The 23188-nt window shown below is 35.7% G+C and overlaps 3 protein-coding genes across 6 annotated transcripts in view; all 3 read right to left on the reverse strand.

The window, feature by feature from the left end:
* Positions 1-273: 273 nt before the first annotated feature.
* LOC129894633 (uncharacterized) lies at positions 274-1222 on the reverse strand. Its single transcript, XM_055970310.1, has one exon. The coding sequence runs from the start codon at positions 1132-1134 to the stop codon at positions 304-306; it is 831 nt and encodes a 276-aa protein (XP_055826285.1). The 5' UTR covers positions 1135-1222; the 3' UTR covers positions 274-303.
* A 581-nt stretch (positions 1223-1803) lies between these two features.
* On the reverse strand, positions 1804-2705 carry LOC129894632 (pectinesterase 1-like). The gene has a single exon (XM_055970309.1). It carries the CDS (start codon positions 2672-2674, stop codon positions 1841-1843), a length of 834 nt encoding a protein of 277 aa, XP_055826284.1. The 5' UTR covers positions 2675-2705; the 3' UTR covers positions 1804-1840.
* Positions 2706-3497: 792 nt separating this feature from the next.
* Positions 3498-23188, reverse strand: part of LOC129895169 (serine/threonine-protein kinase ATM) — a 73225-nt gene continuing 53534 nt past the window's right edge. The window contains exons 52-79 of one of the 4 annotated variants that reach the window (XM_055970840.1): positions 21865-21931; positions 21705-21779; positions 21437-21553; positions 17626-17790; positions 17452-17547; positions 16283-16434; positions 15598-15799; positions 15431-15478; positions 15261-15344; positions 14627-14710; positions 14225-14305; positions 13992-14081; positions 13781-13843; positions 13429-13569; positions 13262-13318; positions 12957-13016; positions 11802-11896; positions 11516-11624; positions 10841-10930; positions 10262-10341; positions 10096-10171; positions 8936-8982; positions 8771-8870; positions 8511-8642; positions 8065-8199; positions 7505-7570; positions 5136-5282; positions 3498-4348 (exon numbers count right to left, since the gene is read on the reverse strand). In XM_055970840.1, coding sequence (XP_055826815.1) covers positions 4271-4348; positions 5136-5282; positions 7505-7570; positions 8065-8199; positions 8511-8642; positions 8771-8870; positions 8936-8982; positions 10096-10171; positions 10262-10341; positions 10841-10930; positions 11516-11624; positions 11802-11896; positions 12957-13016; positions 13262-13318; positions 13429-13569; positions 13781-13843; positions 13992-14081; positions 14225-14305; positions 14627-14710; positions 15261-15344; positions 15431-15478; positions 15598-15799; positions 16283-16434; positions 17452-17547; positions 17626-17790; positions 21437-21553; positions 21705-21779; positions 21865-21931 — 2737 coding nt within the window. In that variant the 3' untranslated portion in view covers positions 3498-4270. Of the gene's footprint in view, positions 4349-5135; positions 5283-7504; positions 7571-8064; positions 8200-8510; positions 8643-8770; positions 8871-8935; positions 8983-10095; positions 10175-10261; positions 10342-10840; positions 10931-11515; positions 11625-11801; positions 11897-12956; positions 13017-13261; positions 13319-13428; positions 13570-13780; positions 13844-13991; positions 14082-14224; positions 14306-14626; positions 14711-15260; positions 15345-15430; positions 15479-15597; positions 15800-16282; positions 16435-17451; positions 17548-17625; positions 17791-21436; positions 21554-21704; positions 21780-21864; positions 21932-23188 lie in introns of all 4 variants that reach the window. The other 3 variants (XM_055970839.1, XM_055970841.1, XM_055970842.1) reach the window with 3 other exon arrangements.

Genomic DNA, 23188 nt, shown 5'->3' on the forward strand with positions numbered 1-23188 from the left:
TAATAGCAAAGCCCATATATCAAAGATCATTTTAATCATTTTTTTCGAGTTTGATAAACTTGTACATAACTTTCTAGCTTTGTTCTTATATATGCATATTGAACTCCTACTCTTAACCTTCTAGCCCCGTCCCTGTTAATATGCTATCTTCCCTAAATAACTGGAGATTTACTTTGTTATTAACAAATGAAGCAACAATAAGTAACCCTACCATTTTATTCATATGTAATTCTAGAGAACTCAAAGAGTGACTAAACACATAGTACATCAAAATTGAATAATCAAAGCTTATTTATCACCAAATTAAATACGTAAAAGTATACAAACCAAAAGCAGCAAAAATATATACTGCACGCCAAAAATACAGAGTGTATACACGAAGCCCTGATCCGAGAAAAGTAAAGCAAGGATACCTTTCCCCGAGCTTTGAAATGCGCTGATAGTGAAAAAACTGTTAATAGAGGGATTAAGCTTCTCAGAGATGCTGTTCATATTCTCCAGAATCATTAAGCAATTATTCGCGTTTTCCGTGTTCAGTCCCTTGTAGTACTCCAACGAATAGAGGCATCTCACAATTTTGGGCCTTTCGGTTTGGAGCCAGTCAATTATTTCAGATCTCATAGTCATCGTTGCTGTCAAGTTTTTTTCCTCATCGATCGCTAAATAACTGTTCAATTGACTCAGTGAACTGTTGAAATACAGATAGTCGCAGTGACTTGGGGTTGACTGATCAGTAGGGGAATAGGACGATTTGAGTGAGTAAGTGATTTTTTGGAGCTCGTCGATTGCGTTGTGAAGGGAGATAGAGAATATTTGGTCTGAGTTGATTTTTGATGATCCTAATTTGTTGTTTTTGAAGAGGGAATTGGACATGTACATAGAGCATGTCAGGTAGTACTGAGTCGGCGAGCAAATGGATTTGATTGCCTTTTCTGGGTTATTGGCAGGTAATTCAGATTCGTAATCTCGCTTAATCATCGTTAAAACAGAGATAATGGCAGCGATGATGAGACTGGAAAAGATGATTAAAGTAATGAACAACTTGATCTTCTTTCTTCTTCTTGAGTTCGTTTGATCATTCAAATTAAGGCTAACTGATGTCTTTGAGATTTTGTTGGCAGAATCTGATTCCATTGCAGAATTGGAGTGGAATTGAAATCTTTTGAGAATTCTTTTTGGTTAGATGAAAAATACTGTGTGAAGGCACTGAAGGATAAAGAGATTTGTGAGAAGGCCCAAGACTGGGTCAATTCTTCCATCATGACAAGTTTTTCCATAAAGTCAAAGCAGGAAATACTAGACCACAATATTGATTAGTTGACTCTTGACTCTTTGAGAAAAGTACCTTTTACCATGATAGGAGTAATATTTTCCTTTTATGAAAAGCAGCAGTAGATGTGGGATCAGGAGAAAATTTGCACTCTCCCTTATTTCTTAATAATTCAAGCTATAAATAGCCTTAACGCACAAAAGAAAAATTCTCTCAATTCTCTTACTATTTCTTTTTTTTTATTAATTTGTTAAATTCATTTATTTTATAACATTTTCAGAATACTTGTTTACAATAGTAATCTAGTTTTACACTTCTTAACAAATTGTATTTTATTCCTTTTCAATTGAAGAACACTCTCTCATTTCCAATATAATTGCGGGAACGTTTCCATGATCTTCCCTATTTTTTATGACTCTTGTTTCATGTGCAGGGGGTAAACTTATATAAAGAGTGCCTCCAAAAACCAACCTTATTTCGAGCATCTGCAATTTGCTAATTGCCCAACCTAAACGGGAAAGGGAAATGGCGACTTTTGTAGCAACAAAATACACAACTAAATGGAAATCACTATACACGTAACAACAGGCAAAAAAGAAAAATCAAGAGCAAATACTCAAAGCAAAAGAGCCAAACAGTTAGCCCATAATCAAATTCCCAAACTAAAGACCCTAATGCTGTTCCTATTCTCGGATAAAACAGGTCAAAAATATCGTCCATATTTTGCAATATTCCTCTGCTATTCTTCATGTTTTGCTGGGCTTCATAGCTTTTCTCTCTTATTTCCGCCCTAACCGTCGACGGAATCTTTTCCAACAAATCATAGCATCTCTGTACTTGACCCATGGCCTCGCCAATCCACCGTTGCAAATCCCAGACAACTTTATTAATCGCCAATATTTTCTCATCTGGGTCGATACCCAAACTCGTTTCCGATTCATTGAGTTGCTTTAGAGCGAATTCAATCATTCCTTGGCAATTCCTCAATACCCCAACAGTCTTGGTGTCAATCATGTGTACCTCTGAGATTGCTTTTTCAATTGAAGAAGCGACGTTATCAAGCTCTATTCGTGAAGCATAAAGCGAAAGGATGAAGATCCGAGATGGGTTAATTTTATCTCGGGATGGGATTTGGGCATAGTGAAGTGCAGCAATGGAGTCGTAGCATGAGTCTGGATATTCGCTGATGAGATCACAGACTAACGTAATAGCGTTTGTTGGGTAAAACGACAGTGATTTGGACTCTGTTTCGTGTTTAAGTATTATTGAAACAGAGATGATAGCAACAATTATGAGAGTGAAGAGAGCTAACAGACAGATTATCATTCGCAGTTTCCTTTTGGTTCTTGAAGAGGATTTTTCATCTTGCACGAGTCTTTCTTTGTTACTGATTGATTCATCCATCCTTTTTTTTGAGTTTCAACAGATTTTTGAATTCTTTTCGAAGCTAAATTGGAAGTTATAGGAGTGAAGACCGATGTTATTTTTATTGCCGAAGTCAAAGCCAAGAAGAAGGTGCTAAGAAAGAGGAGACAGACACTCAGCAATTTATGTTCTTTTGTTGATTATTTTTTTGATACTTCGATTTGTTTATTACTTTTTAAGTAGATAGTCAAAAACGCACTTAAATTATCATTTTTTTTTTTGCGATATTCATACATAGTCAACTACATATTATTCTCTTATCAACGTAAATTATCATACCCTTTGTGCTAAATTGACCAAATATTGTTCCAACTCGACTATAGGTACATTCATACATAGTCAACTACATATTATTCTCTTATCAACGTAAATTATCACACCCTTTGTGCTAAATTGACCAAATATGGTTCCAACTCGACTATAGGTACATGTAGGTCAGCTTAGCATCAATGCGTTTTAACAAAAAGAGAATAGTTTAGATAAGTAAATAGAACAATAGATTATTGAGATATGAAACTCATTAAAAATGTGATGGTTCTGAACCTGAACTCTTTTTTTTGATACTCTTTAGAATCTTGCCGTAATTTAATGGCGTCCGAGATAAGAGGGTGTTTGATTAGCTAATCATATTAATTTATAAAATAAAAAATCGGCTAATTTATGCATTTAATAAACAACAAAAGTACTTATAAGTCGATCAATCCAATTATAAGTTGATCACCTCAACTTAATACAACTTTTCAAATTAAAAATACTTCTACTATTTTATCTCTAATCGTTTGTTATCTTTGTCACAAAACATAATTCCTAGGCTATATTATATGACATGCATTAATTGTACATCATATAATATAATGTTGTAGATAGGTGTGAATATTATCTAATCACAGAAATTATATCTTACCTGATTTTGGAAGCAGTTGAGATGCCTTTCCCCCTCATTTCGTCATTCATATCTATTCATCTTAGCCCTGCTCGTCGGCGATCACCGTCGCCAAGAATGTCCGCAGCACGGACTTCTTTCATTTCCGAATTAGCTTCCGACAAGTAAAGTTGCTAGACAAAGCCTCCATTTTTCCTCGATAAATCTTTCTCAGCATAAATAAAAAAATACCTCACAAAGATCATGATATTTCGCCAATCTCCCCTATAATAATTATTGAACTTGTATTTGTACATGAAGAAAAAGAAAAAAAAAAATTCCACGGTTTTTCTGGGAGGACAAATAGAGGGGAAAGAAAGAAAAGAAAATTGAGTCATTGACAGGTATAAATTTGTTGTTCCTATGCTTCAAGCGTGTAAAAAGAGTTCATTCTATCTTTTTTCTTTTCACACAGATGTTGGAGATTAAGCTGTACATACACGAGAAGAATCGAACATGAAGGCTGAAGCTCCGAAAGATTAGAAGAAATGACTGTGTTGCTGATATATACAGGAATCGGTTCATTACAGTGACACTAATTACACCATAATAACCTATGATCATGCACAAGATTTACATTCACCAAAGCTAAGAGGAAAAAGTAATAACAAAACCCAAAACTTTTAACCAAACCTCTTACTGTTTGAAAGCTCTCATAGCCAAGCTCCCCATCCAGGAAACATATGACACAAACGATCAGGATCAATGGCGTCGTGTATGAGTTGTTGAACCTGTGAAAAAGGGGGGCGTTTATTACCTCTTTACTATGTCAGCCAATTCTACAGTTAACTATATATGGTAGTCATAGAACTCTACTTCCACTTCCACTTGCCTGGACTAGCAATCTTTCAATATTATTTCAAGAGACTGCTATTTTTATCAACTATTCATCTCTAACTTGCATTCAGGATAAGTTTAGTTTCATTACTCAGACCTCCCTTCTTCCAAAAAATAGTGAAAATAAAGTAGTCCGATCTAAAACCCTTATAGCTATTGGAAAGAATTTTCTGATCAATTTTCCTTCTTTCTGACTGTTAAATATTTGCTTTAGAACTGCAATTTTTTTTTTTATAAGTTGTACTCACTCAACAAGTTAGTCCCACTATGTAGGAGTTGGATTTCATTTGTTCATTATGCACTTCATTCTAGCTGATAGCTAGGACCATAGTTATCTACTTTTTCTTGTATCATATTCTTTTCATTCTTACTATTGTGTTTCTTCGTTTCTGGAAACAATACTGACAGACGAGAGAAAGCACTGAAAGTAACTAGAGTAGCCTGACCCCGAAAGCACAATTTCTGAGAAGAGTATTCATCAAGTGTAGAGTACTTATTTGTGTAGTAGGTAAAGATCAATCCTCTCAAGTTTTAATTAAACAAAGAGCAATTGGACATATCGCTGGCTAGCAGGGATGGAATCAATAATCAGATCAATAATTTTAGTTAGGATAGAAACCTAGGAAATGTTTATTAGTGTAGTGTGTGTGAATTGATGCATTATTCCAATTTAACAATTACCTGCCCATGAACGCTTCTCATTTCACCTTCTTCATATCCATCTAACTTTTGTTTAACACGCATCAAGGCTCTAGCAGCATCCTTGTTCCCCTCATAGTCATCTTGTTGAGAGCCTTCTAAACTGGTTTCCATATCATCGTCAGTTTCCTATCAAGCAGAAAAAAAGTTCAATAAGTCTTTGTGAATACGAAGATGAACTTCATTATACCTTCTAAAAATAATAAAGCAGTTCATATATATATACACTCTTTTAAGTTTAGTTTGTAAACTGAGACATGGCTACAGACTCTTCTAGTTTTGAGCTAGAAGCGAATCCTTGTCTTACTACGTAGGAGTTGGATTTTATTAAGTGTACTTTGGGACAGAGCCATATGAGATCATGACTTGCTCATACTCTTAACCATTCAATTAGTTTTACAATTCTGCGCACCACATACTCTCTGACAAATCTGTTCCAAACTAAAATTTTCAAATTAGGAGTGCTATCAAGGAGTAACGTTAAATTTAGGCTTTAAGAAAGTTGATTTTTGCCAACTTATTCGAGAGAAAAAAAGAGAGTTGGATTTTGTCAATCTCATAGAACTTCACAAGCAGAAAGATTTCTTAGATAGTGCATAACCTTTTTGAAAATACAACAGTCAGGTCCAAAATGCATATCGTGTCTCACCCAGTGTTATCAAAAGGCGAAAAGCGCAAAAAAACTCTAAGGTTTGTTGGGGATGTAAGCGCAAAGCGCAAAGCGCAAATAAAGCATGGGCTTTAATGAAACAAGGCGCAAAGGGACAAAAAAAATACAAATATATATGTTTAGTGCAAGACTAATGATTATAAACATGAATGACAAATATATGACCAAGGAAATTAAAAAAAATTATGATAAAGTGAAATATCAATTGTTTAGTGTCACTTATTTAGAAGAGGCTCATTGGCAAGGAAAAGTTTGCCTTAGAACCTTGCTGACTACACTGAAGCGCAAATAAAACGAGGCAAAGTGCTCAACACGTTTTGACCTCGTTTAGGGCTTAAGCGCGCTAAAAGCGCACCTTTGACAACACTGGTCTCACCAGCTGTAATGTCCAAGACAATCCATAGATCACTGATCTTGTGGTTGCTCCTTCAGACAAACAGTCAGGTGCATAATGCATATGGGCAACATGCCTATAAATGTCACGTTAATGGAAGTGGAATGACAGTCTAGGTCATAAAACAAAAACCAGAATCGTGTCTCACGAGCAGTAATTTCCAAGACAACCCATAGATCACTGATCTTGTGGTTGCACCTTCAGACAAACAGTCAAGTGCATGATGCATTATGGATAGCATGCCTATAAATGTCATGTTAATGGAAGTGGAATGGCAGTCTAGGTCATAACACAAAAACCAGAATCAGAGTTTTCCTATAAGTTAGCCAAGAGTGTGCATTTTCATATGTAATAACTAACAACCAATGTTTAGCATATCTGCAAATACATAATTAACACTTGTATATATCAGCTAGGAAGCTCTAATGCTACAAATTCTGATTCTTTCTTATTTTAGATTCTGTAGACAGGCAAAGTGAGAGAACACTCAAGCTGATAATGTCACAATTCCCCTCCCCTTCTATTTTTCCTAAAAACATATAATATAGCACCTAATTATTTTAAAGTCAAAGGTCTTGCACAACACAAAATTATAAGAAAATATTCGAAGACAAAAAAGTAAATTCAGTAGACACTACAGTTCTCATGAGCAGAATCAATTTTTAATATTTATCCTCAAAACTCAGAAGGTGCAAGCATATCAAAGAAATGATAGGTAAGCTTAGAACGGAAAAATAGCAGTATGCTGAACGACACATATTAGCTAAAAAAAGATAATATATAGTCAAGATGCACTTTGCCAAATGTAACAGCAAAATCTTGATCTGCATTAATATAATATTTATCCTCACAAGAAGCAAGAAAATAAGAGAAATAGTAACATGGGGGTCCAACTTTTTGTAAACCAAGAGTAGAGATGGGACTAACTCTAATACAATTTAAGGAGACAATAACCAATTCTCTTGTACCAATGTGTTTCTTACAGAAATCATGAGAGTTAGTCGGAATATTCTTCACTCATATATTCTTTTCCCTTCTCCTCTTGTCTAGGCAGCTGACATTTAGACATTTATTCATTGCAAGTGCGCCGTGCCAAATTATCGATATCCGTTGATGAAATCCCATTCATTTAGGAATCACAGATAATGACATTTCACCATGAAATGGTTTTACCACTTTTACCTTGTGTTTTTAAATGAACTTTTGACTTTCTGTTTTCCGAATGAACGTGATGCTAAAATTGCAAGTGGACTTCAAAATAGGATAAAAGCCAAATCATTGACATACCTTCTGACGTTGCAAAGCCTTTAGAGGGGATAAAGCCCACTTGTATAAAGGATCATGGATAAAGACCTGCAGCGAAGGTCCATAAGTAAGACTGACAGGCACAGTTTAAAACTCTCAGGGGTCGTTGCAGAGTGTATAAGAATAATGCTGGATAGAGTGCATTTGTAATTTTGGCAAGGAAAAGTTTGTCTTAGAACCTTGACGACACTGAAGCGCACATAAAGAGAGGCGAAGCGCTCAACACGTTTTGAGCCTCACTTCGGGGCTTAAGTGCGCCTTTGACTACACTGCACTCTTTAGCTTTGGAAAATTAGAAATATCTCATTAATCAATCGAACGCATGCATTGAAACCCTTTGTATTACTAATACATGAAAATCCATGGTATTAGCAATACACACCTAAATACATAATAGAGTGTATAACTAATGTTTAGGCTACAGAAGTGTACCAAACAAGGGAACTAATAATACACAAAGCTAATGCATGCATTATTTTTTCTAATACACTCTACCAAACGATCCCTTAATGTGGTAGGAATAGGTATCTTAAATGCTGTACCTCGATAATGGTTAGCAGTGCTTCTTTGTTTGTCCTCATAACAGACAGGGTTTCCTCACAGCATCTTCTAAAAACCCCTTCCACCCCAGTTATGCCCATGCCATCTATTATGTCCCTACTCAGCCTGAAGGGTACCTGCAACAGATCATTATAGATGATAATTGAGATACAGGTTGAAGAAATTTAACAGTGACATGATCTTAGAGAAACAAAAAAATAACACAAGGTATGTGAGAATTAGAGAAAAGATTAGGAATGCATGAAGAAAAGTGACTTGCACGTAAGTTCTTAAGATACTCTATATCACGTATATAACAAATCCATCCAACATGGACATTAACTCATATTTACACATCTGATTAATTTTTCTTTATGAATATATTTATATGACCAACTTCAATAGAACTAATCTAACAGAACAGTACTCCAGATGGAAATAAACAAACCCTTTCGGGAGTTTTCAGCATAAGGCCCTGCTCAAATGCAACCCCAAGATCTATGTGAACAACTTCTGCAGTGGCTTGATCTACAAGGATATTCATGGAATGCCGATCTCCCAGCCCAACAATGTATCCAACCTGAGTGTAAAAAAAAGTATGAACATTCATAATTGTGAACAGTTATGTTTATGATTACACCTTTTTTTTTTTTGGTTTACTAGGAAATATTTAAAGAGAGGGTGCTATTTCACAAGTTGCTAAATCACCATTGAACTCGCGGCCACACTTCTGGTATAAGTAAGCCTCTTTTGAAACCAGTCAGCTGGATGAAAAAATCTCTCCAAGAAAAAGTGATGCATAACAGGCCTGCAGCAAATAAAATTAGATAGCTCAAACAACGTGAGCTCAAGATCTTGGAGGGTTAGTAATACCTGAAGTTAACACAGACTTCCTGGAAGGCCTTTCGCTTGTCACTTGCCTACACAGAAAAGTGAACATTCTTGAAAGCAAGTCATATACAAGAGTCAAGACTCCTGCCTGCATACTGAATATTCGGTAAAGAGACCTTATCTACGAGGAGCTCCCCACCGGAGGATCCAAATTTTCCTCACAAGCATATTTTATCAAGAGGATGCTCTTATATGCACAACTACATCTTTGGTTGAGTTGGCAAGACTACCATGCTACATAAGCTAGTTTACCGGTGAATTCAATTGAATAAGAGAGAGCATCCTTTTATGCATTTGTTACCAAAATTATTTACCTTATCAAAAAAATATCTATGAATCAGTACATTTGGTGGTTAATGTAGAACTCACTCTCATATAGTATGTCTGGTCTTGCAATTGTTTTATAAGAATTTGCCTTCACACGGATAAGTATCCACCTATTGCACAACACTTCCATAAAACATCACGTTCATTCATCATTATTTTCTTAAAAGACAGAGCCTAAATATTTGAATCAACTAATCTCACCTCAACTTCAATTTTCTTATGCTAGCTGAATCTGCAGTACATATAATCCGTCTTACTTTTACTTGTCCTAAAGCCCTTACTCTCAAGAGTGCTTTTCTTCAGTTTATTTTCTCGACAGTTCCATCAATTAACAAAATATCATCTGGAGTAGTATACACCATAGAAACCCACTTTGTATGATATTGAATAACCCCATACATAACTAGACAAAACAAGTACATGCTCGAAGCAGATCTCTATTGTTAAACCCACAGTTAAAAGTACATTTTCTATCCTGCGTGGTTGTAAGGAAATATGTAAGTTGTCCTCTTGATTTGAGTAGGGCAATTTGATTGAATAACCTCTCTATACCTATGGATCTCTATCTACTACCAAAATTGTTGGGAATCGTCCTTAAGACACTAAACTTGATCTATGTTTTTATCATTCTTGTCTCTCAATCATGCTGATTTATACAACTTTTCTCCTATCGCATTCCACCTTTTGGTACAAGCTTATGGAGTCTACTAAAAGAGTTCGTCAATGAAAATCCTTACCCATGCCTATAGTAGCAAGAGGAGAAACTTGTCAAAACGTTTAGTAGTAACCAACATAGAAGATAATGTAGCACTTACCACAGTCATGTGTTGCCGGCATTTCATATATGTCCAGTCTTCTGCTCCATAGCGTCCATGGGCACCTCCATCTCTACTGCTGATTTTTGAATATAAAAGGTTCAATAAGAAACTCAATCCATGAAATATACAGGTAAACAACAATGCAAAAGCTAGTTCTACTGACCTGCCTATAAGATATTCACCGAGTGGAAGAGTGCCATTCACCCATTCCAAAACACCCGCACTGGGAGTAAAAGGTACAACCTATCTCACAAACACGATGGATACATCTAAAATGAGTGACCAGAGGAAGTATTATGCGTTCAAGTGTTAATGCAAGGAAACGCGGCTTAATGAACTAATTTGATTGTTATATCTGGGAAATTTGTACAAGGTCATATAACAATTCATATCTGCCGAACCATGTGGAATGCAGTAGCAAGCATATGATTGACAAAGTATCATAAGATCTTCAATCAATATTTATACAACTCCTAGGCAAGATAGACTTAAACAATCTACTCAATAACATTTAAGGTGACAAAGTTAATAGTCATATTGAGCAATAGAGAATAGTAAATATACTTAAAAATTACAATTAAGTAAAACAAGTGTAATTAGAGCATGGAGATTTTAAGAAATTCGACAGAAGAGTTAAATACTTTGGCCAGCACCCCTTCAAAGGAACTTAAGTCGAGGAATTTTGCTTCCCGTTATAATTTACATTCTAACAAAAGGTGCTTTTACCCTTTTAAGATGTTACCTTGTAAGTGCGAATTCTCAGCCTTCTTTTCCAAGTGTCCCGATGGTTCTGTAAGAAAGTATTGACTAAGCCAAAGAACTGCTCCATCACCTGTGTATTAAGTTCAAAACGTACATCAATACTCACAGAAAAAGAAAAACAATAGCAGGGAATTTGCAATCCAGACATAACATTTATTGAGCAATGCGTACAGCACAAATTATGAGCCGAAAGGAAAGGTTTCCATAGAAATGAAATAAACAAGAGGCCAACTAATAGATTTCGCCAGCACCTGTAAGGCTCTTACTGATGGCTGAAATCCAACAAGGTGATACTACATCAAGAAATCAGGGAAAGGACCGGAAATCACTGATGACAAGGGAATTAATGTTTCCACACTAACCAGCAAAAATATTTATAAGCCTTAAGCATTCACTGGTCCATGCTTCCAAATTTGACAGACATGTAAAGAAAAGAAATAACTATGTGGTATCTGACTCTCCCCTCACTCTTCCATAATTTTCACAGAGATGTAAAGAAAAGAAATAACTATGCGGTATCTGACACTCCCCCCACTCTTCCATAATTCTCACAGAGATGTAAAGAAAAGAAATAAGCAAATGTCATGCATTTTTGTGCTAAATCTCCGTTTGTCTAAATTTAGCGAATGTAAGAAAAATTAGTTTAAACACGTACAGCATCTTGTCTCAGGTCATCATTGCCAGATTTAGCAAGTTGTCGGTATTTTTGTCCATCGGAGCCGAAACATTCAACAACTTTTGGAGCATTTATACCATTCATCACACTGCAAAGCACAATAGTTAGAACACTGGAAACCTATGACAACTGTATCTGAACATCTGTTGTATTAAACTACATCTGGAGCACTTAAACCATTCATTGCACTCTGAAACACAACAGTTAAGTATCAGGAAAACTAAAAGAAAATTTCTAGTGAGTAGCATGTATACTTGTCACTTACGTGACAGAATCTGCCAATCCTTTAAAGTGTGGAAAGGATCCTTCAGTGTATTGACAACTCGGGTCAATTGGTATATTGGCTGTTACCACAGGAACCTGAAAATACATTATACAAACAAATGTTAGCTGTATCAGTCGACCTCCAACAAGAGCAAACTAAATTAAGAAGATTCTATAGCAAACACAACAAGTGTTGTTAAAGGCAAAAGGCGTTAAATTCTATCGGGTCTCTAAACGCAATTAAAGTGTGGTCTTTAGTTAAAAAGGAGCAACAAAGAAAAATTGTATTATATATATATATTAGAAAACAGTAACTTCATTCATAATGATTTCCTAACAATTAATATATCTTCTTGCTGACCGTATTTATTGTTTGATATCACTCAATTCAAGATAGAACTTAAGGGCATTGAGGTGCACACCTTAATGCTTGCCTAAAGTGAAGAGCAACTTAAATGACGCAAAGCACCTACTTGAGCTTCAGAACTTAAGTGTACCTCAAATGAGCCTTTGACAATACAGCACGACACGTCCCACCCCCACCCTAAAGAGATAAAATTTGTTCTTATATTCCAATCCCTCACTTTTTAGCAAATAAAAGCATCAAGCGAGCCTACATGAAGAAGTCAGTTGCACCAAGTAAAGCCTGAAACCAACACACGTGTTGAATTTCCCTAGCTTCGTCCATGAGCTTCACTAATATAAATGAAGCAACAAATCTCAAAGGTCTTCATTCAATGGAATCATGTTCAAAAAAAAGAAGAGATAAAACTGAACACATGCATAATCTTAATATCTATTTTTGGAATGGAAGAGAATGAAGCAGGAAGGTAGAAGGTCCATGTGATACAATCTGAAAATGAATTATTCCTTGGATCAACTTTCTACAAATGATGTGTGTGCAGTGACAAATATGGTAAAGATTTCAACTTCCTAAATACCATGCAAAGATAACAGATGGTCTAGTTACAATGACTGCCAGGCTGATAACCAGGATTACCAACTGGATAGGCTGATGCACCTTTAAAAGAAAAGCCTAGGACAATTATCATCTAAGACATTGCTTTACATTCATTGTGCAGTCACAGATAGTGGACGCCAAGAACAGTAATATAGACTTCAATTACAGTTTGAAATAAACAAATATTGAACTTACAAGTTCAAGCTCTCGGATGCTGCGAATTTCCCTCGGAAGATTAACCTTTTTGTTAGTATCCTGCTCATAAATTCTAGTTGTTAGTTGCGAAATAGCAAAAAATGGTGCAGTTCTACTAACAGTAAAACAACAACCTGTAGAAGAAAAGACAATACCAACAGGATTGTCAATTACAATATAAGTTACTATCATACAAATCCTTGCAGCTACGCCCATCCAATGAGAAGGATAGAGAAAAGAAAAGAGAAGAATGGAACAAAGCAGATAAATATTAAAATAAAAAGAACATGAGGACAGCTGCTTACCTCCCTCTTTGTTTCTAGTTCAGCTAGTTTAATGTAGATCTCAACCATTTGTTTCATCTGTTTACCAAAGAGATAACCACTTTATGGAGCACACAATATAAACATACACAAAAGAAAACTTACTGAAGTAAAATCAAAATTTAACCAGAATGTTGATGAGTCAGTACCTGTCTGATGACAGCTTCATGATACGAAGATAACTCCCTCAGCAGATTTTCTGCAGCAACTTTTTTATCCATGTCAACCACAAAAGAACTTCTGCTACGTTGTTTGTCTTTGATTCTATCACCATTTGCCAAAGCTAGAAGCTGACACAATCAACACGAAAATAAGATACAGACGTAGTATTTTGACAAACATAGTTATGAGCTACTAGAAAGGGGAATCTTTCGAGTTAGGATGTCTACAATTTTAAAGATCCTTCTGGTGTGAAATGCTAGTAAAATTAGCAGAAAGCGAAGATGAAACAATAAGGAACCTTCAGTTTCACATATAAAAATCTCTATCCTGCCTAATTACCTGAAATATTGTATGATATGGATGGTCAATGGTCAGTTTTTTAATGAGAGAAACCAAAGCAAACTGCACAACACACAAAAACCATATTCAGTCATCTAGAAACTGTTTCTAGAAAAGAAAAGAGGAAACAAGTATCATCTAAACCAACAGACATAATAAATCAAAAAGTGAAAGAGCGAAGATCACAAGTACTGAAAGTCGCAAGCTATACCTGGAAGTTTTGAGCTCCCTGACCGTCTTTTGTGCTTCCCATCCTGGAAGCAATTTGATATACTAGTGGTATAAACTTGTAAGACTGAACCTGAAAGTATATGATAAATTGTATTCCAAATAATCTTCAGTCTAGAGCTAATATAAAATACACAAACACAAAACAAAAATATTTTGGAATATACAGCATTGTAAAGTTTACGGCATTGACTCATAACAGTGATTGGAGTATACCTCACTTATTGTGCTGCTCATGCTATCCACGACAATTGGTTTAATTGAGAGACTAAACCACAGCGAAGTAAGTCGGAATACCTGAAAACAGATGGTTAACTCTAAAGATCTAGAAAAAGCCATAGACAGCTTAATGAAATTTCTAGTGACCACATACGCCATACAGCATTGATTTGCCAAAAGAAACTTTGAACATTTCTATTTTCCTACATTCGAATAACTATTGACTAACTAAATACTTAAAAAATTAGTCATTCTACTCATCTATAATCATTGTTGCAGCTGGTTTAGAATCAAATGACTGCATCTCTACTCCTCCCCCGGCCCACCAAAAAAAGATCCAGGTAACTTTGTCTCAGCAGAAAAAAACCATAAAAAAAGAAAGCAACAAGCAATACATACCACCCTGACATCATATTTATCTCCAATGACTAAACAGCGTTTATATTCATCAAGCGCGGTGCTTAGAAAGTTGTCCCTGTCTTCCTGAACAGTCAAGATAAGAAAAGAAAGCAAATTATGAAACTTAACACACATAATCAGTTTCAGCTAATGCGCAACATTTTTTACAGGAAATAACTGCTAGTGCTAAAATTACTCCTCCGGAACCTTAAAAGAGGATAAGGAACAGTTAATAACTTTTAAATACAGTGAAGATTGGGGCAAAGGTTTATTAATATAACAAAATTTAAGGAGAATTATAAAAACTACTTTAACTTGAATCGTCTTTTCAAAGTACTTCATTTGAAAGAGAATAAAAAGATAATATTTTAATAGTAATTTCCCGCCGATATAACCAACAAGATCATTTATAAAGTTCTTATGTACCTTAGCTCTATAAGTAAATTCAAATTGTTACAGTTAGCAATGGAAATTAAGACTAAAGACATTGAAAGCTGCAATGTTTCACGTGATCCAACAAGAAAAACCATTTGGAATATAGTAGAGATCACCTTAAAAACAAAATTAAAAAAAAGATACAAGGGCTTTCCATGAAGCAGTGCTGACACGCTAAAGAGAGTAGGTATCATGTCACCTGCAACTTTTCAGCCTCTTCTTTGTCCATTGCTAGCTGCTTCTGCAACTCTTGTATTTTTGCGGAACAGTCAGTCTTTTCTCCCTAGTATTAGAGTATCACAAGTAGGTACAAAATCAATCCCATCTCTATAACACCAAGAAGAAAGTATGGCCATCATTAAAGCATACCTTTGTTGAACTTCTAAATCGTTTAACCAATGCCTCCAGCTCCTTTGTCTGGAAATAAAAAATTACATGAGTAACCATGGGATTATTAATTTGTCACCATTGTTTCATGACTTCCAATTACTCTTTGGTTTATTATAGTTCTATTAAAAGGGATAAGGGTGGCATACCTTGTGCTTTCTTAAGCGCATTGCTGCCTGCCATTCACTGGAATTAAGTCTTTCTTCATAACTACGAAAAAGAGCATCTGCATAGTGTGCAAGATGGAAATGCATTTGACTTCGTTTTGTGGTGGAAACCATTCCTCTTGCCGTGCAATTCTCAGCAAGAGCGACTGCATGCTTCAAGTATTTCTCTAGTATAGTTCTTGAGCTGCACAGTCATTCTATAGAATCAGAACATGGCGATTGTTTTCTTTGTACAGAAGGTGAAATGCAACCCTTTAAATCTATTGTCTGTAACTATTTTCTAAAGCTACTTCTATTAGGTCCAGTGTTCCTTTGGAGCCCTGATTATAGATGTTTCTATTTGGGATAGGGTGATGTACTAGGCTATAACGAAATGGGTAACTGTAAAGTAAGAACAAATTTATCAGAAGAAATTGAATATGGCTGGACAGAAATAAATCCCTAAATTAACTAGTCAATTGGCCGGGACATCCAAGGAACTTGGCGAAAGAAACAATAAAAATGTAACATACTGGTCTTAAAGGGAAACATAAGTGCAATAAGCTGCAGAGATTAGGACAAGAGGGGAGACGGATTTAGATAAGAAGTCAAAACATATCACACTTGAGCAGATGAAAAGCATCGAACTTCTATGGAAACTTAGTTCCAGTGTTGGAATACTACTGACTTGCTTGTTCGTGTTTCAGCCAGCCACTTCCCAATTAACCGGAAAACATCAGATGTGTTTTCGTTCATCTGGTAGTTTTCTGAAATATACTTTGCAAGATTGATTGCCATCTGATGTTGGCCTTGAGCACGCAGAAGCTTAGCTTCTTCAAGCTGCACCACATGAAAAGAACCGTAGTAGTGAGAGAATAATGGAAAGTGTGAACCAGTAAGCAGAGTTTAGCCATCAAATTTTGAAGTGAATGAAGGGTAAAAACTTGCAGAGAAATAAATATTTGAAGATCTATAAAGTAAACCTGAGCAAAAAGAACTACTTGAGACCCATCATAACATGGACTACACAGAAATTATACGCCATTTTCCCACTTAACTCATCAAATATCAAGAAGCTAGCTATTCAAGCCAAAACATCTTCTAAAAAGGCCGTTTGTGCTTAAAATAAGCCCCAATAAATAGTTGGGTTTATTTGGATGAACTTATTTTAAGCAGTTTATAAGTTGAAAACAACTTAAAAGTCAAAAAAAAAATTGGCTTGCACCTAATTTTTTTTTAACTTATAAGCAATTTTCAACTTATAAGCTGCTTAAAAATAAGTCAATCCAAACAAATTAAAAGTCTCATTTGTTATTCTTTGTTAAATCATTCTCAAATTCTTAGAAAGTGGATATTGTTTTAGCTTATGATTTCCTGACTTGCATTGCCGACTTGCAAACGTTCATGAAATAAAATAATAAACAATGTGCATAACTGATAAGATAATGGACATAAATCAACCCCAAAAGGTACCTTATGTACTGAGGATTGTCCAGGACCATATTACACCTCTCACACAGATGTGGTATTCAATTACCCCACCCCCACCCCCCTGACCAGGACTAGTGTTGAAAATATAATATAGGGGCCTAACATCGGGTAAACCAAGAATTGGGATGAATTTGACTATGATACCCTGATAAGGAAATGGACCTTGGGCATATCTCAACCCAAAAGCGAGCTCATGTAGTGAAAATTGCCCATAAAAATATAAAGAGATCATATTACACCTCACACCGATGTGGGACTCAACAATACACTCCCAAGCTACATAGATACAACAGCACACAGAGTAATCAAATTGGACAACTGTACCATTGCATCAAACATTAATTTAGTAAAAGAACGTGTCCATACCCGTCCAAGCCAGTAAAGGTTGGAATGTTCTCCTATTTCTGCACAAAGAAACTTGAATTCATGCAAAGCTGAAGCAGCCTGTGAAAACCTAGACACCTGTACATCACAAGGAATATATTTAGGAAAGAATATAGAGATCGTTTCTACTTGAAGTACCAATTATAGTAGAATCACCTTGCGGAGAGTAGCTGCAGATTCAAGCAGATGTTGTACGGTATAATTCTGGCAATTTAAAATCTGAAGCAAAACTCTTCTAAATGCCACAAATGGCTCCAGCAAATTCATATGTAACTGTGCTTGCTTTAAAGTGCGCTTCCAGTCCATATCTAGACATGTTAACTTCATTGACCAATTTCAAGTAAAAAGGTACGCAGTATTCAGTACATTATTGACCAGATCAATGATAAGCATCACAAATATTATACATGCAAAATACTTCTTATACTGATGCCATCAGAGGCAAAATAGGTATCAGAAAAATTCAATCTTACATGGAAAAGAATAATTAAGACTATCTGCACGCTTTATATATAGAATGATTCAATGTCAAATTTTTAATATTGCACTAGTTGACAAAACCAACAAGGGTGTCAAGTTTCAACCAAAAGCTTGAATGGTAGGGAAGCACTCTAATGAGTAAGAAACTCAGGATAAGTAGAAGTAAAGACTGAATACATGTACTACAAGTTTAGCCAATTTAAGAAGAATAAGGGTGAGGTGATATTTGATGGGATTGCAATGCCTAGATGCAAACAATTTACCTATGTATGCTCAAAGTTCAAGACAATATTACACAAAGGATCAAAATAGGATGGTTGAAATGGAAAAGTACTACCGAGAGTGTTATGTGATAGAAGGAAACGGAAGGTTGTATGCATGAGCTGGTGTTTCTTTTGTAAGGAAGCCAGTGAGGATGTGGACCATATTCTGTTGCATTGCAAATTAGCTATGAGGTTATGAGAAAATGTCTTTAGATGGTTTGGTGTTTCTTAGGTAATGTCAAGATCCGTGAAGGAGTTGATGTTCAGCTAGAAGAGTGGAACTAGGAGAAGACGACACAAAGCTTGGGATATTACTCCTCTCGCTTTGATATGGGTCATTTGGAAGGAGAAAACTATGAGAGCTTTTGAAAGGGTGGAGATGAGCTTTGCTCAATTGAGAAGTAGTCTCTGATCCCTTATTTCATTTTTGAGCACCCATGTAGTTCCTATTTGTATAGAGGATTAGGTGTCTTTTGGAGAGAACAATATTTTATAGGTTTCTCTTTTTTTTGGGTATACCTCTTGTATATGGACAAGTTGGCCTTGGTAATATTTGTGAGAAATAAAGGAGAAAAATTATTATTAAATCTACATTATTACACCAAGCCCTATTTGTAGATACTACATTACATCCATATCCAAGTAGGTTTCTATATACTATTTCTATTCTTATTCCTATTATAACACTCCCCCTCAAATTGATGCATACAAGTTACATATACAAAGATTGTTATATATGTAACTAAGAGGAGGACTCATGAGGGACTTGGTGAAAGATATCTATAAGTTGATCACTCAACTTCACAAATTTTACAACAATATCTCCTGAGAGAATCTTTTCTCTAACAAAGTAACAGTCAATCTCAATGTGCTTAGTCTTTTCATAAAATATCAGATTTGATGCGATAGAAGGGCCACTTGGTCATCATACACAAGTTCCATCAGATTGATTTCTACAAACTTTATTTCTCTCAGCAACTATTTAATCCAAACTAGCTCACACGTTGTTAGAAACATTGCTTGATATTCTGAAACTGCACTAGATCAAGCAGACACACTTTGTTCCTTACTCTTCTAGAACACTAAATTACCTCCTACTAAAATATAATATCCAAATGTAGAATGTCTATCAAAGGGTGATACTTCCCAATTAGTGTCAGTATATCCAATGATCAGCTCATGGCCTCGATTCTCGAAGAATAATCCTTTACCTAGAGCTGACTTTATATATTGCAAAATACAAACAACTACATCCCAATGACTATCACAGGGGAAAGTCATAAACTACATTCATATTTGATATCCTTATGTAAGTCGAGAAATAAAGAACTTCTACTAGTTTTTTTAATTATTATCATCATCACTATGGGAGGTGACTCAGAGCACTTTCTTTTTGAGATGGGACTACACCAGGGATCTGGGATCTGTGCTGAGTCCTTTTCTTTTTACCTTGGTGATGGATGAGCGGACACGGTCTATTTAGGAGGAGGTTCCATGGTGTATGTTATTTGCGGATGACATAATTTTGATTGATGAGATTCTGAACAGAGTTAATGATAGGTTGGAGGTTTGAAGACAAATTCTGGAGTCCAAAGGGTTCAAATTCAGTATTGCGATAGATGAAGAGGGCATGGAAGTGAGGCTTGCCACTCAACCTATCCCCAAGAAAGAAAGCTTTAAATATCTTGGATCCGTCATCCAGAGTAGTGGAGACATTGACGATGAAGTCACGCATCGTATTAGGGCAGCATGGACGAAATGGAGGCTTGCCTTTGGAGTCATGTGATAAGAAGGTACCACCTAAACTTAAAGGTAAGTTCTAAAAAATGGTGGTTAGGCCATCATTGTTTATATGGTGTGTAGTGCTGGCCAGTCAAGAACTCTCATGTTCAGAAGATGCATGTTGCGGAGATGAGGATGTTGAGATGGATGTATAAACATACTAGTAGTGATAAAATTAGGAACGAGGTTATTCGGGAGAAGGTGAGAGTGGCCTCTATGGCAGACAAGATGAGAGAAGCGAGACTGAGACGGTTTAGGGTTGGTCTTAGGGGTCTAGGCGTGCCAGTTTAGTTGTGTTGTTACTGCCCTCTGACTATCACTTTTTTTGCTATTGGTTTTGTTCTTGTATTGTAGAATTTGCAACGCTTCTTATTTTAGCCGATATGATATATATATATTGTTGTTCTCTCCTTCTTAGGACAGATACTTTTGAGCCGAGGGTCTTTCGGAAACAACCTCTCTATCTCCATGAGATAGTAGTAAGGTTTGCGTATACTCTACCCTCTCCAGACCCCATTTGTGGGATTTCGCTGGATATGTTGTTGTTGTTGATTAAATAGGAATCCTTAAGGGAGCGTTGGTTTTAGGATTTATGTTGAAGTCCTACATCTTCGGGAAAATAATAATATTACAATTTTGGGATAGATTTGAGCTCAAGGGTAGCGGTTAGCTACCTTCCGAAAGACAGTTAGGTGCTGGTTCATATCTGCCATTGCAACATTGAATTGAAGTCCTGCGTTTGTTACGAAATCGACCATAGATCAATTCCCTTTTTATTTGGGAGTATTGACTACACCCCAATTCTGAGCTTCATGTTACTCTTTCCAAGTAACATGTCAGGTCCAGGGCATCCCAATTGGATTGACTGGGATGATAGTTTCTCCTTCCGAGTCTGTAAAATCAGAATTTCAATCAAATCACACATCGCAGTATACTAGTCCTTCTAAGGCATTGATGAAGAGGAGAGAACAACGACGACGCGGTGCTGAGAGAGAAAAAGAGAACGAGGGGCTGAGTTAGACCTAATATCTATTTCTTATCATGATATTAGGGTCAGTCTCATTCCAATTCATTATTTACCCGATGCTAAGCCTCTATCATATATTGTCCACGCTCTAGATGTCCAGCCTTAGATATAGTAGAGGGGGTGATATCGAGTCTCACTTCAGTGGGAATGAGGAAAATTAGTCTCTATATATGATCTTGGGCAATCATCAATCCTCATCTTTTGAGCTAACTTTTGGATTGAGTTAGATCCAAAGTCCATTTCTTTATTACTATTGTTACTATTGTTACTATTTTGCATACTATGGGTCAAGATAGTAAGATGAGCTTAAATATAGTAGCATATTAGTGAGAATTCATTCGTCAGCCCAACTTGCTTGGGATTGAGGCATAGTTATTTTGTTGTTTATCATAGAGAAACAAAAACTATACAATACCTGAGCTCTTGATAGAAGCACAGGTTTAGATGAGACCTTCGGCATCTTCAATGAATCCAGCATTCTGCAAGATGAATTCCAACGTGAATCCCATGCCATCCCGAGGTGATAAAGTATCTGCATAAAATGGTACAACTTGTAAAGGATTGGTACTAATATATTTAATTATTCTTTTCATGGATAAGTTGATTCCTACGAGGGAACCTTATGCATAATGTAATGCATGCAAATGTAAACCACAAATTGCCAGCCCGAGAGATCAGGATACCTGAAGCTTAACTATAGCTTGATAAATGTATTTGGTGCTCTCCTCACTTGCATGAGAGATAGACAGCAAAAGCTCCTGAAGAGATTGAAAAGCAGCTAAAAGGTATAAATGTCCAAACGCACAACTATGAAGAAATAACTATGCATTGGACTTCTTTTACCTGCTTGGAATCTTTTAATTTTATCTGAAATTCATTGAAGCCTCCCTCATTCAATGCTCTCAAACAGCTGAATTACAGCAGACATAATGAAGTGAGGAAAAAGTCAACACGCAGAGAGCACTATTTACATGTAGTATGAGTATTAACTTGCGTAATAAAATGCAGCAGAAATCTAATAAGTAGCATGCCAAAGAAATAATGTATCAAAATATGTACCATCTAAAACTTGACAGATATATCAGTAGTCTGTGTAGTTGATGGATCACCCCTTTTTTAACTTTTTTTTTGGAGAGATGAGAGCTATGATGTCATTACAAGTTACTATCTGTGTGGCAGACACAAATCGATATTAACATAGCTCAGATGCTTTAAGGAGAACTAGCAAAGTACACATCTCCAGAGAGTTCATCCAATTATGGACATATTCCATTAGGTCTTAAGATTATAGAAACTTCCATTAGTTTAAGATTTGAGTAAAGTTTTGCGATGTAACAAAGGGAAAGTTACTTTCCATATATAAGTGATTCTGTGTAAATAACATTTAAGTGGCTAGACATTCAAAGAAAACCATATAAACATTTTCTCAGGATAGGTTCTACAAAGAACTTAATAGGTTTAAGTATAACAGTAAATTTGATGAAGAAAGCCCTATTCCGAAAAATTAAGCATCCATTAAGAACTTTCCCAACCCATCAGTGATAAATCCTTGATTTAATCTATTCAGAAAGTTCTCTTTAATTCCCAATATTTTCAGAGATTTGGATTTTTAAGCTTCACTTGTTTTAAATAAAACTGCCAACTCCTTTTCAAGGACATAAAAATAATTATAAACCACTACACGAGCATTTCGTAACTATATTTAGGTAAGTTTCCTATATAAAAAAAGATAGAAGTAAAAAAAGAGAGAGAATTTCAAGAAATTTAAATAGAAAAAAGTTAACACAAGTAAAGAAACTTAGCAAATCATTCTATGTATGAGAGAAGGGAGAAGCTAAAAACTTAGCAATTCATTCCATGTATGAGAGAAGGGACTGAATCCACTTCAGTAATTCAGTTAGGTCCTGAATGTCTGTACCATTTTGGCAGGGACTGAACCAGGATCGTTTTTTTTTTTTTGGTTAAGTTGAACCAGAGGCATTTTAAACTGTGAGAAATATAGGAGAAATATATTATTGAATTGTATCTCTACATTATTACATAGATACCCTATTTGTAGACACAACAATATAATTCTTTACCAAGTAGGATACTATTTACTATTTCTATTCCTTCTACTATTCCTATTCTAATTAGGATTGTATATACCTATTCCTATTCTGATACT

This window comes from Solanum dulcamara, chromosome 7, assembly GCF_947179165.1.
Source record: "Solanum dulcamara chromosome 7, daSolDulc1.2, whole genome shotgun sequence".
Taxonomy (NCBI): Eukaryota; Viridiplantae; Streptophyta; class Magnoliopsida; order Solanales; family Solanaceae; genus Solanum; species Solanum dulcamara.

Bases quoted from the DNA above. Each gene is read 5' to 3' on its own strand.
- LOC129894633 (XM_055970310.1), bottom strand. From the start codon at position 1,134: ATGGAATCAGATTCTGCCAACAAAATCTCAAAGACATCAGTTAGCCTT.
- LOC129894632 (XM_055970309.1), bottom strand. From the start codon at position 2,674: ATGGATGAATCAATCAGTAACAAAGAAAGACTCGTGCAAGATGAAAAA.